The sequence below is a fragment of the Mastomys coucha genome, unplaced genomic scaffold (assembly GCF_008632895.1).
Source record: "Mastomys coucha isolate ucsf_1 unplaced genomic scaffold, UCSF_Mcou_1 pScaffold11, whole genome shotgun sequence".
Lineage (NCBI taxonomy): Eukaryota > Metazoa > Chordata > Mammalia > Rodentia > Muridae > Mastomys > Mastomys coucha.
In genome coordinates, this window is record NW_022196893.1 from 20,493,430 (window position 1) to 20,508,297 (window position 14,868).

Genomic DNA, 14,868 nt, shown 5'->3' on the forward strand with positions numbered 1-14,868 from the left:
TGGGTCCTGTTCCAGATCCTCTGTAGGAGCAGCCCTCTACACTGTGGGTGGGGTCCCTCCCAGACCCTGCATCAGAGCTCTCCCCACCTGCGACAGGACTTGGCATGGAGTGTGGGTGTCTTGCTCAGAAGAGCTCTTGCTGTCTCCCTTTGCCTTTCATGGACCCTGATCCCATCTTCCTTGGTGGGGTTGTGGCCATTCTGGGGTGGAGGATAGGACTAGCCTGTGGCGCTGGGTCCAGAGAAGCCCATTCAATGGCCAGCATCCTTGCCAGACTTACCTGGCCCCTCCGTCCCCAGGGGAGGATGAGAAGCTGGCATCCCTACTGGAAGGGCGCTTCCCACGCAGCACATCAATGCAGGACACAGTGCGTGAAGGTCGAGGCATTCCACCCCCACCGCAGACCGCCCCGCCACCCCCACCCGCGCCCTACTACTTCGACTCCGGGCCACCCCCCACCTTCTCACCGCCACCACCACCGGGCCGGGCCTATGACACTGTGCGCTCCAGCTTCAAACCAGGCCTGGAGGCTCGTCTGGGTGCAGGGGCCGCTGGCCTGTATGATTCTGGCACGCCTCTGGGCCCGCTGCCCTACCCTGAGCGTCAGAAGCGTGCACGCTCCATGATCATATTGCAGGACTCTGCGCCAGAAGTGGGTGATGTCCCCCGACCTGCACCTGCAGCCACACCGCCTGAACGTCCCAAGCGCCGGCCTAGGCCGTCAGGCCCTGATAGTCCCTATGCCAACCTGGGCGCCTTCAGTGCCAGCCTCTTTGCTCCGTCGAAACCACAGCGCCGCAAGAGCCCGCTGGTGAAGCAGCTTCAGGTGGAGGACGCTCAGGAGCGCGCGGCCCTGGCCGTGGGTAGCCCGGGACCAGTGGGTGGAAGCTTTGCACGAGAACCCTCCCCAACGCACCGCGGGCCCCGGCCAGGCGGCCTTGACTACAGCTCTGGAGAAGGCCTGGGGCTTACCTTTGGCGGCCCTAGCCCTGGCCCAGTCAAGGAGCGGCGCCTGGAAGAGCGACGCCGGTCTACTGTGTTCCTCTCTGTGGGTGCCATCGAGGGCAGCCCTCCCAGCGCGGATCTGCCATCCCTACAGCCCTCCCGCTCCATTGATGAGCGCCTTCTAGGGACAGGCGCCACCACTGGCCGCGATTTGTTGCTCCCCTCCCCTGTTTCTGCTCTGAAGCCATTGGTCGGTGGTCCCAGCCTTGGGCCCTCAGGCTCCACCTTCATCCACCCTCTCACTGGCAAACCCTTGGATCCTAGCTCACCCCTAGCTCTTGCTCTGGCTGCCCGAGAGCGGGCTCTGGCCTCGCAAACACCTTCCCGGTCCCCCACACCTGTGCACAGCCCTGATGCTGACCGCCCTGGACCCCTCTTTGTGGATGTGCAAACCCGAGACTCCGAGAGAGGACCATTGGCCTCCCCAGCCTTCTCCCCTCGGAGTCCAGCCTGGATTCCAGTGCCTGCTCGCAGAGAGGCAGAGAAGCCCCCTCGGGAAGAGCGGAAGTCACCAGAGGACAAGAAATCCATGATCCTCAGCGTCTTGGACACGTCCTTGCAACGGCCAGCTGGCCTCATTGTTGTGCATGCCACCAGCAATGGACAGGAGCCCAACAGGCTGGGGGCTGAAGAGGAGCGCCCCGGTACTCCGGAGCTGGCCCCAGCCCCCATGCAGGCAGCAGCTGTGGCAGAGCCTATGCCAAGCCCACGAGTCCAGCCCTCTGGCAGCATCCCAGCAGATCCCGGGCCAGGCCAAGGCAGCTCAGAGGAGGAGCCGGAGCTGGTATTCGCTGTGAACCTGCCACCTGCTCAGCTGTCCTCCAGCGATGAGGAGACCAGAGAGGAACTGGCCCGAATTGGGCTAGTGCCACCCCCTGAAGAGTTTGCCAATGGGATCCTGATGGCCACCCCACCCCCAGGGCCGGGCCCCTTGCCCACCACGGTACCCAGCCCGGCCTCAGGGAAGCCCAGCAGTGAGCTGCCCCCTGCCCCTGAGTCTGCAGCTGACTCTGGAGTAGAGGAGGCTGACACTCGAAGCTCCAGTGACCCCCATCTGGAGACCACAAGCACCATTTCCACAGTGTCCAGCATGTCCACCCTGAGCTCGGAGAGTGGGGAACTCACTGACACCCACACCTCCTTTGCTGATGGACACACTTTTCTACTCGAGAAGCCACCAGTGCCTCCCAAGCCCAAGCTCAAGTCCCCGCTGGGGAAGGGGCCGGTGACCTTCAGGGACCCGCTGCTGAAGCAATCCTCGGACAGTGAGCTCATGGCCCAGCAGCACCATGCTGCCTCTACTGGGTTGGCTTCTGCTGCTGGGCCTGCCCGCCCTCGCTACCTCTTCCAGAGAAGGTCCAAGCTGTGGGGGGACCCCGTGGAGAGTCGGGGGCTCCCTGGGCCTGAAGATGACAAACCAACTGTGATCAGTGAGCTCAGCTCCCGTCTGCAGCAGCTGAATAAAGACACACGCTCCTTGGGGGAGGAACCAGTTGGTGGCCTGGGCAGCCTGCTGGACCCTGCTAAGAAGTCGCCCATTGCAGCAGCTCGGTGAGCAGGGTGATGTGGGGAGGGGCTGTCCCCTTGTCTTCCGTTCCTTTTGTTCATTACAGGCTTCCTGCTGTTCTTCCTCATTCTGTGTCCCATCTCTCATCTGTCCATGGCTCGGGTTCTCCCTGTCCATCTTTTTATCTTTGTCTAGTTTTGCTTTGCAGTCTGGGATAGGAGGCTCTTTAGTACAGCTGCTCTGTGGACCCCTTTTGGTGCAGGCAGTGGTGGGACTGGGTACCTGTGAGACCCAGGTATGTCATGAGACCTCCCAGGACCTGCTGGAGGCCCTGCTGCAGGCTTGCAACTTTGTATTCCAGCTTCTAACTCCAGCTGCCTCTGCCTTAGCTGAGGATCCTCTCATGTACTCTGGAGCCACAGATCGCTTCCTTCTCAGCGGCTGTTTAACCCCAAGTCTACTGCCCTGTGGCTCCATTTTGACTCTCTGATAGTATGGCTGCCCCATATGGCTGGTGTCGCCTCTCCTGGAGCAGTCCCCTCCCTTGATTCTTTTTCAGGCCAGAGTACATTGGTTCTTTTTCTTTAGGGACGTGATACAAATTTCTTACATTCTGGCCTAGAAACGTTTTGGGTTGTGGCTCCTCCTAGGGCCCTTCAACACAGAATCCTGGATTTGATTTATAAAGCTCCATCAAGAAGAGTAGGAAGTCACTCCGTCCCTCTCACCTACTTTTTCTTTTTTGTCTTGTTTGCCCCATCCCCCCCACCCCGTGTTGATGGAGAAGGGGGGTTGATGAAGGAGGTCTGGGGGCTACTAAGGTTGTTAGACTTTGTAGGCAGAAGCTGCCAGAGCCTTGGGTTGATCCCTCAGGCCCTTTCTTGGTAACCTTCCCCAGGGCTCCCGTGTGGACTGCTTGGGTGCTGGTGACAGCTGACCACTTTGTGGCCAGCCTCTTGTCTGTGTTTCTTTAGCTGCTCCTGCCTCTGTCCTGGGGTTCTCCTATTCTGGGTTCGGGTGGGATGCCTGATTCCCCACTCCTTGTTTCCTAGACGCTCGTCACTGTCAGTTGTGGAGGACAGCGTTCACAGAGTAGTGAGCAGTGCACAGCTTACAGAAGGACTTCCGGTCTTACTCAGAGGGCCTGCCTGTTTTACAGTCTTCCAGTTTAGGGTCCAATAGACGAATGGGAGCGCGAGCAGCTTGCATTGCTCTCTGAGAGGTTCAGGGACAGGGACCTGCTCTTCTTGTGACCTGTTCTTAAGGACTTTTCGTTTTTGGCCTCTTCCATCTCTTAAGTTGGAAAGCTCTTTTCAGTTCTGCAGAGGTGAAGGCACCCCTAGAGTGGGCAGAGTGGCTATGGACCGGTCAGGACATGTGACTGGGGCCTTCAAAGATAGAGGCATCCTAATATAACCTTACTTGTACCATTTTCTTCCTTCTTTGTCTTTCCCCCCACCACCAGCCCCTCTGTTTCTGCCTCTTCTCTTGAGGAAAGTCAAAAGTCACTTAAAGTACATAGCATATTGCCTAGCCTCAATCAACATGTATTAAGCCAATGAACGGAGGCTCATGCAAGTGCTTTGTTCTAAGGCAAATTTCATGGAGGCACAGATGGGCAAAGATCTCTTGGGCATCTAGTAGCACTTTTTGGTAACACCCTGTCTGTGCTCAGTGATTTCATATTGCAGAGGTAGACATTTGCTGTAGAGTGCAGTTACCACATCTTTTAGGTATATAAGTGATACATTTTATCATGATCACCAGCCATCCAGTCATTTTCACTTCACTGAAGCACCTTGCACCCTGTCCTTCAATTTGCCTCTCTATTCCAGTCTGTTCCCACTCACTTTTCTTCCTCATTTTGGGCCTTTTTTGATTTTGGAGACAGGGTCTTGCTGCTATGCAGTCTGAACTGACTTTGATCCTCCTACTTGTCTCCACGATGTGAGCTGTCACATCCTCGGACCTGGATGAAATGATGGCCATCTCGAGTGTGTTCTGCTGCCTACCACAGTGCTTTCGTTTCTGGCTGCAGGCCTGGGGCACTTGTGGCTTTGTGTACAGCTAGCTTATTTCAGACCCGGTCTTTTGTCTGCTCTTTGTGGACACCCTTACTTTGATATCTGTTGGGGCTGTGCCTCAGCTCTGGCTTTGTAGCCAGTGGGGGCTGGAATCTAGCATTCAGGTCTTACTTTGGCATAAAAATCACTAATGAGCCTTTCCCTTAGAGAAGTGTCCAAAGTGTGTAAAGTTCTGATGTCTAGGTGTGACTTTGTCCTTCTCAGGATCTGTCCTGGCAGAATACACACCCTTGAGCCACATCTTTGGTCTGTGCATGGTTCCTGAGCCTTACCTACCAGGTTCATCTTTCTCTTCCCGGGATGGAGTCCACCAAGGAAATGACCCTCTTTGTTCACCTTCTCTGCAGATGCCTTAGGCCAAGCAAGGATACATTCTAGCCACAGGTGCTCAGCTGCCTGAGCTTTTTGTAGACAAGTTAAACTTCCCTATGTTTCATGGGAAAAAGTTCAGTAACTTGTAGATCAGCTTGTTTACACTGGGCCCATTGTTGGGCTTTGGGCTGAAGCTGGAAGGTACATGGTTCTTGGTGCTACTGCTGGGGTCTGTGGTCTTGCCTGTCCCTTACTTCAGCTTGCAGGTCTCACCTCTGCTGAACAGACTTCTGTCTTCTAAGAGCCCTGGGCTGCATCTTACTTGTTCATCATTTAAAGCCCAACCTTGGGCTCCACACCTGGTGGTGGAGCTCTGCCTGTCAATCGTGGGACCTGTGCCTGTCTCTGCTTCCATTTGTCTTCTGGGTCTCATGTTTGGACTTGAATCTTACACGTGGTTTGAAGCCTACAGCGGGGCTGTTTTGCTTTGGGTTTCAGGGTCTTTCTGGGAGGGGCACTCGGAGGTTGAACTCAAGGCCCCGAGCATACTAAGCAAGTGGTCAACACTGCATTACATCTGCTTTGTTTTATTGAGATATGAGACTCTTTTCTTACATTTATTGTACATGTGCATGTGTGTGTGCATTATACACACTTTATGGTGTACATGTATGTGGACGTCAGAGAACAACTTGTAGGAGTCAGTACTCTCTTTGCATTTTGTGGGTCCCTGGGATTGAACTCATGCCGTTAGACTTGGCTGCAAGTGCCTTCACCGACTGAGCCATCTCATCAACCCCAGATAAGATTTTTTTCCATAAAGTTTAGGCTGGCATTGAACTCACTGTGTAGCTCAACTTGGCCTTCAGCTTAAATTAAACCCTCCTGCCTTTGCCTCCCAAGTGCTGTTATCACAGGTGTATGCTGGCATGCCAGCTGACTCAATTTTATACCTCACTGATCGTCACATTTTTCTTTTTAAATAAGGTGAAATGGCTTTGGACATACTTGCTGCAGTGCTTTACTGAGCCTTTAATTTTTTTTTTATTATTTTTTATCACATGCTTGTGTGTGGGTGGTCAAGTGCGCCCCGTTCTTTAGACCTATTGAGGTCACTGTTGAGATTTCACAGGAGACCTACTTTCCAATCAGATGGCTCCACAGAGCCCTGTCCTGTTTGCCACAGATCCTGCCTGCTGCATGTTAAGGGAATGGACAACGCCTAGGTTCTGGGGCAGTCATACATGAAGGTTCTGGATTACAGCTGGAGACTGGGAACAGGATGCATTGTGTCCCTGCAGGGCACACGCATGAAGTCATATGCAGATGCATTCTCTAAAGCCCCAAACTCTGCTAGGGAACAGGAGGATCATAGACGAGGAGACATAGGGACACAAGGAGACTTAGGGACACGAGGAGACATAGGGACACTCGGCATGTCAGTGTGGAACGGGCCGGGCGATGAGGAGGGAGGCCAAGGCGGCAGCAGGGATCTATGCAAAAGCTTCTGGGCCCTGCCTGTTCCTACTAAGAACTGTCCTGTAATGGGGCCTCCGAGTTGCCAAGGGCCACAGGCCTAGATCTGACCCACACGAGTACAGAGGTGGTAATCCTGACGTAGAAGCCAGGCCCGAGTACGAAGGAACCTTTTCTTGACTGTTGGTACCGGTGGGCTGGCGGAGGTAAGGCAATCCCAGGAGGGTTTTTTGTAGGACATCGTTTTTTGTCAGTGTGAATTATATTCCTGAATTTGTGCCAGACTCTGGGAGTTGAGGAAAGCTGCTGAGAAGGAAGTGGAGGGCTGGGATGTAGCTCAGTGGTTGGAGGGCTTGCCTGGTATGCATGAGGCCTGGGCTCTGTCCCTAGCAGAGAAAAAGGAGGAGGAGGAAGAGGAGAGGGGGGTGAAGAGGGGAAGAGGAGAAGAGAAGGGAGGGAGGGTAGATGGTGAGAGACTCAGAGGGTCCTGGATTTAGGTGACGAAGGAAACCTGGGTTAATGGGAAGAATTGATGACATTCCCCAAAGCTGAAAAGGTAGAGGAGCCCTGGTCTTCTCATGGGTGCTGCTCATGGAGGCAGGGTTGGACATCTTCTGTGTTAGAAGGTGTTAGGAGAGCCCAGTGGAAACCTTGAGCTCAGAATGTACCAAAGGGCCCTCACACATACCATTGCTGGGCTTGTTAGTCACAGCAAACAATGGGTAGATGACATGGGCTGAGAAAGTACAGGCCACAAAACAGGGTGGGCTGGAGAAGCTATCTGGGAAGGATGCTGTTGAGAGGAGGGCTCCTCCATAGAAACAGGTCATCCCAGGGGACCCCTGCCAACAGCCTTGGTGACTGCCCAGAGCTAAGGCCAGGTCTCAGTGGCTTCGAGTTCCAGGGGCAAGATCGAGTGTCTTAGACGACGTGCCAGCCAGAAGCACTTTGGAGGGTGTAGTGGATACTGTGAGGTGACCTGGTTGTGGATGTGGCGACAGCCAGAGATGGGGATGCAGAAATGTGTTAACATGTTAAAACAAGATTTGCACACTGCTGGGGTTTCTGCCCTGGGGACAATGTGGGTAGTGCTCTTCCCCAAGATGGGGAAGGGAATAGACGCTGACACCTTGGCCACTCCTTCCTGTACATACCCTTCCTTGGGCTTTTCCCCTGGGCCTCCCAACTCAACACTGCCTCTTTCTCTAATCTCAGTCTCCTGGGCACCTCTGATGCTAGGTTAGCCTCAGCCCAGGCCTCCAGGTCACCCCTGCCAGGAAGGCAGGCTTTGGTGCCATTCAGACAGGTGTAGCTACTTGTCCTAGCTTAGGCCTTTTGGATCCAGAATTGCCCCATTGCACTGCCTTACGGCTCTCTTGTACCCTCCAGGTTGGCAGTATGCTGCTGAAACCTAACCTTTGGGGTAGGTCTTGCCTAGGTGTCTATTCTGTGATGCAGATGCCCATGCCAGGGTCCCCTTGAATTCAGGGGGGAAGCAGCGAAGGTGACATGTCTGGCTTTGTTGGACTTTGTAGGTGGCCACAGTCTGACGTCACAACTATGCTTCTAGCACCACCTCCCCAAGGACCTTACTGTCTCACCTCTGCTGCCCACTGCACTTTGCCCCGAAGCCAAGATGGCTTCCCGAGGCCAAGTTCCATGGGAGTGACAGTTTCTTCTGGAGGTTTTGCCTGTCTGTTCCCTTGTGTAGACTGAAGATGTTTCTGCGATCTTTGTGTTGGTGGCTCTGTTTGGCTTGAGAAGCTCTGCCCTGAGCAGTTGGGAGGAAGCAGTAGGGACGGCTGAGGAGAAAGCTGTTGAAAGTGATGGAAATGAGGTCTCCAGGACTGATCTTGCACAGTGCAGGGTAAAAGTTGAAAGTTGCTTAAGGGAACATGTTCGCTAGCTTGCTCTTCTCTGTTACAGATTTCGCCTCAGAGCCACAATTTGAGGAGGAAAGTTGTACTTTGGTTCATAGTTTCAGAGATTTCAGTCTCTGTGGTGGCTTGGCCCCCATTGCTGCGGAGAGTGTCCTAACAGCGAAGGCTCAGTGAATCATTTCCTGGCAGCCAGGAAGCAAGAAGGGGAAAGAGGGGGCAGGAATAAGACCGTCAAGTCATGAAGTCATTGGTGTATTGTTGCTGTGATCATTGTTAGTTTTTTTGGTGGGTGGGGAGGGACAAAGTCCCTGGCCTGGAGTTTGCTTTGTAGACCAGGCTAGACTCAGACTCACAGAGATCTGCCTGCCTCTGCCTCCTGAGTGCTGAGTGTGTGCCACCACCACACCCGACCCCAGTCAGTGTATTAATTCATTGATTAGAGCAGCCCTCTCATAGTCCAGTTACCTCTCAGTGATCCACCACTATACCTTCAGAATGCAAACCTTTTAGGGGGACATTGCAGAGCCAAGCTGTGTAACAAGGACAGGGGTGCGTTGAGGGGACTCCTGCTGGTGTGGGATTCTGGGCCAGGTGGGCCGGAACTTAGGCTATCCTAAAGAAAGAGGGGACGTTGTGGGGGTGAGATGGCCACTGGAGAGAAGTTGGTCAAATGTTAGAGTGAAACTATCAGACTGCAAGGCAATGCTAAACAACACTTAAGGTCTGCCCCGTCCAGTGGAGAACGCCAGCGAGCTACTCCAGGGCAGGCAAACCAGATGTCTCTGTCCAAGCTGTCCTGGGTACTTTCTCTTCCCCAGTAGCTCTGCAGCAGACGGGCCTTACCTTCTGAGTTCCGACCTCCATAGAGTGTCCCACAGGGGTCCCTGAACCTGGCTGCCCATTGTGTGGTTGTGACTGAAGGCATTGTGGGCCTGGCCTGCTAACACTCTCTCTCATTGCTCTCTCCTGCCCATCTGCATGTGGCTGCTCTGTCTAGCTGCGCGGTGGTCCCGAGTGCCGGCTGTGTAAGTGAGCATGCCCATCCCATGCCTCTTGCAGTCCACATGCTGTGCCTGGCTGCCCCCTGGCTGCACTGCATGGCTCTGTGGGGGCTTTGGTGCTGCTGACAGCTACTGAGGCTATCCTTGGACATAGTGAGGGGTACAGATGGGGTTGAGGGGCTATGGAGTAGGCCTTCGTTAGAGCAGCCACCTCTGGCTGGCCTCCTTCCTGCCAGGCAGGCCGGGGCAGGGCTGGAAGTCCAGGATCCTGGCAGGTGAGGCTGGGAAGCGAGGTACCATCTGCCTTGTGTGTCTGCCTGTGTGCTACCGCGTTCCTGAGTGCCGCTGCATGTCCGCAGCACAAGTAGTCGCCATTGCTGCTGTGGTGTGCTCTCCTGTGCTGGGAGGCTCTCTTGCTGTTGACCGTGTGCCGTTGCCTCACACCTCCTGTGGGTGTGAGCCCTGCCTGGTGTTTGTCTTCACTGTTCACGGTCATGTGCCACTGCCAGCCTTTACCATGACTCCACCATCCCAGAAACTGGCCTTGGTTGCTCTGGGTCTCTTGAGGCTTGAGAACAGAGCTGTGGGGGGGGGGGGTTGGTGGTGAAGATACTGTTCAAATCTTAGAGTCCAGAGCATCTGCGGATGGAACCCACACCCAGAGGCTGTGTTAGAGGCTGGCAGGGAGGAGCAGGCAGCTTTAGTCCATGAGAAAGTTTCCTTTGGTGAACTGTCCTTGGGGCCTCCATGGAGCGCAGTGTCGGGGGGGGGGGGACAGTCTTACTTCTTAGAATCCAGTCAGTTTAAGAATCCCCCAGAGCAAGGCACTGGGCCTATCTCAGGATGTTTTTGTTTTTAAAAAGAATGACCACAGGATATTCCTCCAGCCCTACTCTTCCTGGCTCTGCTGCCCTCTGTCCACTCCGACTTTACTTTCCACCCCTCACCTGGCCCTCACCCACTCTCCCTCCGCAGGCTCTTCAGCAGCCTCGGTGAGCTGAGCACCATCTCAGCGCAGCGCAGCCCCGGGGGCCCGGGCGGAGGGGCCTCCTACTCGGTGCGGCCCAGCGGCCGGTACCCCGTGGCGAGACGAGCCCCGAGCCCAGTGAAACCCGCATCGCTGGAGCGGGTGGAGGGGCTGGGGGCGGGCGTGGGAGGCGCGGGGCGGCCCTTCGGCCTCACGCCTCCCACCATCCTCAAGTCGTCCAGCCTCTCCATCCCGCACGAACCCAAGGAAGTGCGCTTCGTGGTGCGAAGTGTGAGTGCGCGCAGCCGCTCCCCCTCACCATCTCCGCTGCCCTCGCCTTCTCCCGGCTCTGGCCCCAGTGCCGGCCCGCGTCGGCCCTTTCAACAGAAGCCCCTGCAGCTCTGGAGCAAGTTCGATGTGGGCGACTGGCTGGAGAGCATCCACTTAGGCGAGCACCGAGACCGCTTCGAGGACCATGAGATCGAAGGCGCACACCTGCCTGCGCTCACCAAGGAAGACTTCGTGGAGCTGGGCGTCACACGCGTTGGCCACCGCATGAACATCGAGCGTGCGCTCAGGCAGCTGGATGGCAGCTGACGCCCCACTCCCTCTCCTGTTCCTGCTGCGCCCTGCCGGCAGGGCCCCCACCCCTACTCCAGGCCGCAGGCTCGGCTCGCCCCCTACCACGGCGCCCGGGCCAGGAATGTTGCATGAATCGTCCTGTTTGCTGTTGCTTGGAGACTTGCCCTGTACATTGCTTAGTGCCCTCCCCTGCCGCTGAACCCCACCCAGCACACAGTAAGGGCGCGGACCAGGGGGGCTGGGTGGAAGGGGGTTGGGGCAGGGTGCTCTGGCCTGACCACCTCCTCCACAGCTCCTGGTGGCCATTCTTCCAGAGGGGGAACCTAGTCCAGCATGCGAGGTCAGGACACGCCTTGGTGACTCGGGGGGAGGGGGGAGACATAGGGGTTCTCGATAGGGGCCAAGGAGCCCCCTGTTTTACATATTTTAATCCACTCTATATTTGGAACGAGAAAAGGAACAAATATCTCTGTCCGTAACAGTTCCCGCCCTCTTCCCCTCTAGTCCTCTCGCTGGTCCCGCCACAGCCGCCCAGTCTTCCATCTTCCGGCCCCTCACTGCCACCCAATACAGGGCAGGGGACACTCCAGCTGGCCTGGGGTTAGCCAGGGTCCTGGCAGCCCACCCTGGGGACCCCGGCTCAGCCCCCTTCCCTCGCTGAGCTATAGTATGCCCCACCCACCCTTTAGGTGCTGCTCAGGGGAACGGGTGGCAGGCATTGCCTGCTGGGCACTAGCAGGGCCAGGTGGCCTGGGAGATTATTGCCCTGGGGCTGGGCCCCGGTAACCCAACCCCAGCCATCATCTTCACAGGGTCTCTCCCAAAGGAGGGGTCTAACCTTTCCCACTTCTTGGGCAACTACAGCAGAGAAGCCTCCCTGCCTCGCACCCCCAAAGACTCCCCAAAACCTGCCCTGTGTGTGTGCGTGCGCGCGCGCGCCAAATATGTGTGTGCACGCCTGTGTGCTTGTGAAAACTGGGTGTGGCTGAGTGCACGGGTGCCCTGTATGTGCTTGATTGTGGAGTGGTCCCCAGGGGCTGTTCCAGATGGGAGGTGGGAGGTGGTGGGAGCTTGCGCGGGGTGCGTGCATGGTTGTGTGCCTGTGAAGGAGGGGCCCTGTCTTCTCCAAAGGAAGGCTGTCCTGCTGGTAGGTCCTGCTGCTTTCTCAGCCTCTTCTCCCCGAGCCTCGCCTAGCTTAAGCAGGGATTCTCGGTGAATCCTTTCAACTTTGGGAGGCCTCAAGGGCTCCCCTGCAGGCAGTGCCCCTTTGGGCTTCTAAGAGAATTGTGGGGACCGCTAAAATCAGGCCACAGCAGCCCTTGGAGAGAGGCGAAGACTCCTGAGGGTGCCCTGGCCCCCTTACTGTGACTCCTCACACTCAGCGATGACCTGTGGGGTGGGGGCCCTGGGCATTTTTAAACATCGGGTTTGGAGTCTGTACTAAGCTCCATCCACGTCACTCACAAGTTTCTGTTTCTATTTCTAGCTTTTTTTAATAAAATATATATATATATATATAAAAAGACAGAAAACAGGTGTTTTCATGGCCCAGGGGCTTGGCACGCCGGTCTGTGCCCATCCGCCCCACCCTGGCCCACCGGCCCCATTCCCTAGACACAGAGTCACACCCACTAACCCTCTTTACCAACAGAGCAGGTCACACACACAGCAGCAGTCACTGTAACAGACTGCCACATACACAGTCTCACATTTACCTGTGGGTTTTTGGTTCTGTTCAATTTGGGTTTTTAACTTTACAGGGTCAGTTCCGCTTCACCCCCCCTTTTGTATGGAGTTCCATCTGGGGGCTTCCAACCCCCTGCTCCAGTCCTGAGGCCTCCTGACCCTGACGTTGTGATACACCCCACAGAGATCTATGTTTCTTATATTATTATTATTAATAATAATTATTATAATATTATGTAATAAATTTATAAGAAATGAAATCATGTCTCGGTTTGCTTGCTTAGGGTTAGGGAATGATAGGCCCCATTCCTCAGACGGACCCACAGCCTTGGCTCAGTGTGCTGTGGGCCCGGCAGGATCTTGGGAGCAAGCCTTTCTTAGACCTCCTTGCTACACTGACCACCTCCAGTTTGCAAGACCCTGGCTCAGGCTCTCTGCAGACTTTTTAGCACCTCATTTTGTTTTAAATTATTTTTATGTAACTATGTCTTCGTAAGTGTGTGACGTACATGTGAGGGTGCCCTTGGGAGGTAGCTGGTGTTTAGGCAGCTGTGAGCTCCCTGATGTGGGCACTGAGAACCAACCTCTGGTCCTCTGCAAGCAGAGTGAGTGCCCTTACCGGCTGAGCCATCTCTCCAGCCAGGGGTAGCAGCGACCTCTAGACTTATGGTCCTCTGGGATCCCTGTCACTATTTCTTCTTTGCTTTCTGGTGCTGGGGATGGAACCCAGGCCAGGACTCTACCACTGAACGATACCCCCACCCCACTTTTTTTTTGCGGGGGGGGAGTGGTTTCGAGACAAGGTTTCTCTGTATAGCCCTGGCTGTCCTGGAACTCTGTAGACCAGGCTGGCCTCGAACTCAGAAATCCACCTGTCTCTGCCTCCCGAGTGCTGGGATTAAAGGTGTGGGCCACCACTGCCCACCCCCCACCCCACTTTTAAACCTAGGAGTTAAAACCTTCCAGTGGTGTTTATAAAATCTACTTCAAGTTTCAAACCTCATGTCCCTTTGTATGTGCTGGTCCTCAGCTTGGCTGCTCACTGTGTTTGGCCTCACTTCCCCTGGGTCGATGCGATGGTTTCCCACCTCCATTCCTACCTTTTGCAACTCCCCCAACCAGACCAACAAATGAAGCTGGTGAGGGGTCCCCTTATGCCCTTCTAGTCTCTCTTATACTTTCTCCCCCCTGCTGTTCCCAGCTTTGCTGTAACACGCCCCCCCCCCCCCCCCCCCCCCTTTCAAAGTTCATTCTTCCAGGGAGCCCTCCTTGCTGTTCAGAGTCTGGGTTGGATCCTCCCGGGCTCTCAGTATTGTCTCAAATTAGAGGAGTTTTGTGCTTCTCACATTGTACCATGTCTACTCCCTTAAGGGGCAAAGCCAGCTTCTCAAAGACGCAAGGTTTACCTTCTTCTGTTTCCTCTGAGCCAAGCACGAAACACAGACGTGACCTTCAAGAGCGCATCTACAGACAAGGCCAGCAGACAGCTGTCACCAGCCAATCACATAGTGGTGGTGGTGGTGAACCCACACTCTGTGGCCTTGGGAGCTGTGGTTAGCCATGAGCACAGTCAGGTGAGCAGGCAGACAAATTCCTACCCAACAAGACTTTGGAGAGAGCCAAGGGATCACGAGATGCCTGAACAAGCCAGAGGGAGGAGCTTCAGAGAAGGCAAGCAGGTTAGTGGGTCCTGCGTCAGGAATACAGACCACAGATTCTGATGCTCCGGAAGCTACCCCGGAGTCGAGGGCGGGGGGGGGGGGGGGGGGGGGGGGGGGGGGGGGGGGGGGGAGGTAAGGGAGGAGCTGGTTAGGGAAGTGGTGGGGGGCAGAAATAATCCTGGATAGCAAGGGATGCCTTTGGCCTCTTCACCCAGGGAAAGCAGGTGCCCCAGGTGACTTCAAGGAGCAGGCGAAGTCTGGTGGGCTGTGCCTCCTTGAAGCTCAGTTATGAACTTAAACCTAGCTGGGTTATGCACTTCACAGGTCGCCATAGCCTCAGGGTAGGTACCAGGCTTGTAGCCCGTTCTAGAATTGGAGAGGGCTCATTCTGCAGTGACTTATTGCAGTTCTCTGGAATGTAGACACTGGGTCTCCAGACTCAGCCCTTCCATGCTTCCTAGAGAGTTTCAACTAGGTAACTTGTCTTTGACTTTAAAGTTTATATTCAGCACTTTCACTGTACACATGAGTCCACAAGGCTGTGAAGCCACAAAATGGTACACGTAAACATTTAAAATGAACAGTTAAATAATTCTGGGTTTACAATATAGAGCAGAAGCCCCGTTTCTGGGGACCCCGTAAGGCAGTGTTGGGCCACTTGCCCCCATATGCCAACGGGAGAGATGGGCAGTGGTGGAGAGTAGAGA

The 14,868-nt window shown here is 55.2% G+C and overlaps 1 protein-coding gene across 6 annotated transcripts in view; it reads left to right on the top strand.

The window, feature by feature from the left end:
* Shank3 (SH3 and multiple ankyrin repeat domains 3) overlaps nt 1-14,125 on the top strand; it is a 62,371-nt gene extending 48,246 nt beyond the window's left edge. For 2 of the 6 annotated variants that reach the window (XM_031352997.1, XM_031353005.1), the window contains 2 exons: nt 300-2,556; nt 10,241-12,760. In XM_031352997.1, coding sequence (XP_031208857.1) covers nt 300-2,556; nt 10,241-10,829 — 2,846 coding nt within the window. In that variant the 3' untranslated portion in view covers nt 10,830-12,760. Of the gene's footprint in view, nt 1-299; nt 2,557-9,261; nt 12,761-13,871 lie in introns of those variants that run through there. The other 4 variants (XM_031353039.1, XM_031353013.1, XM_031353031.1 and 1 more) reach the window with 4 other exon arrangements.
* The last annotated feature ends 743 nt before the right edge of the window (nt 14,126-14,868 follow it).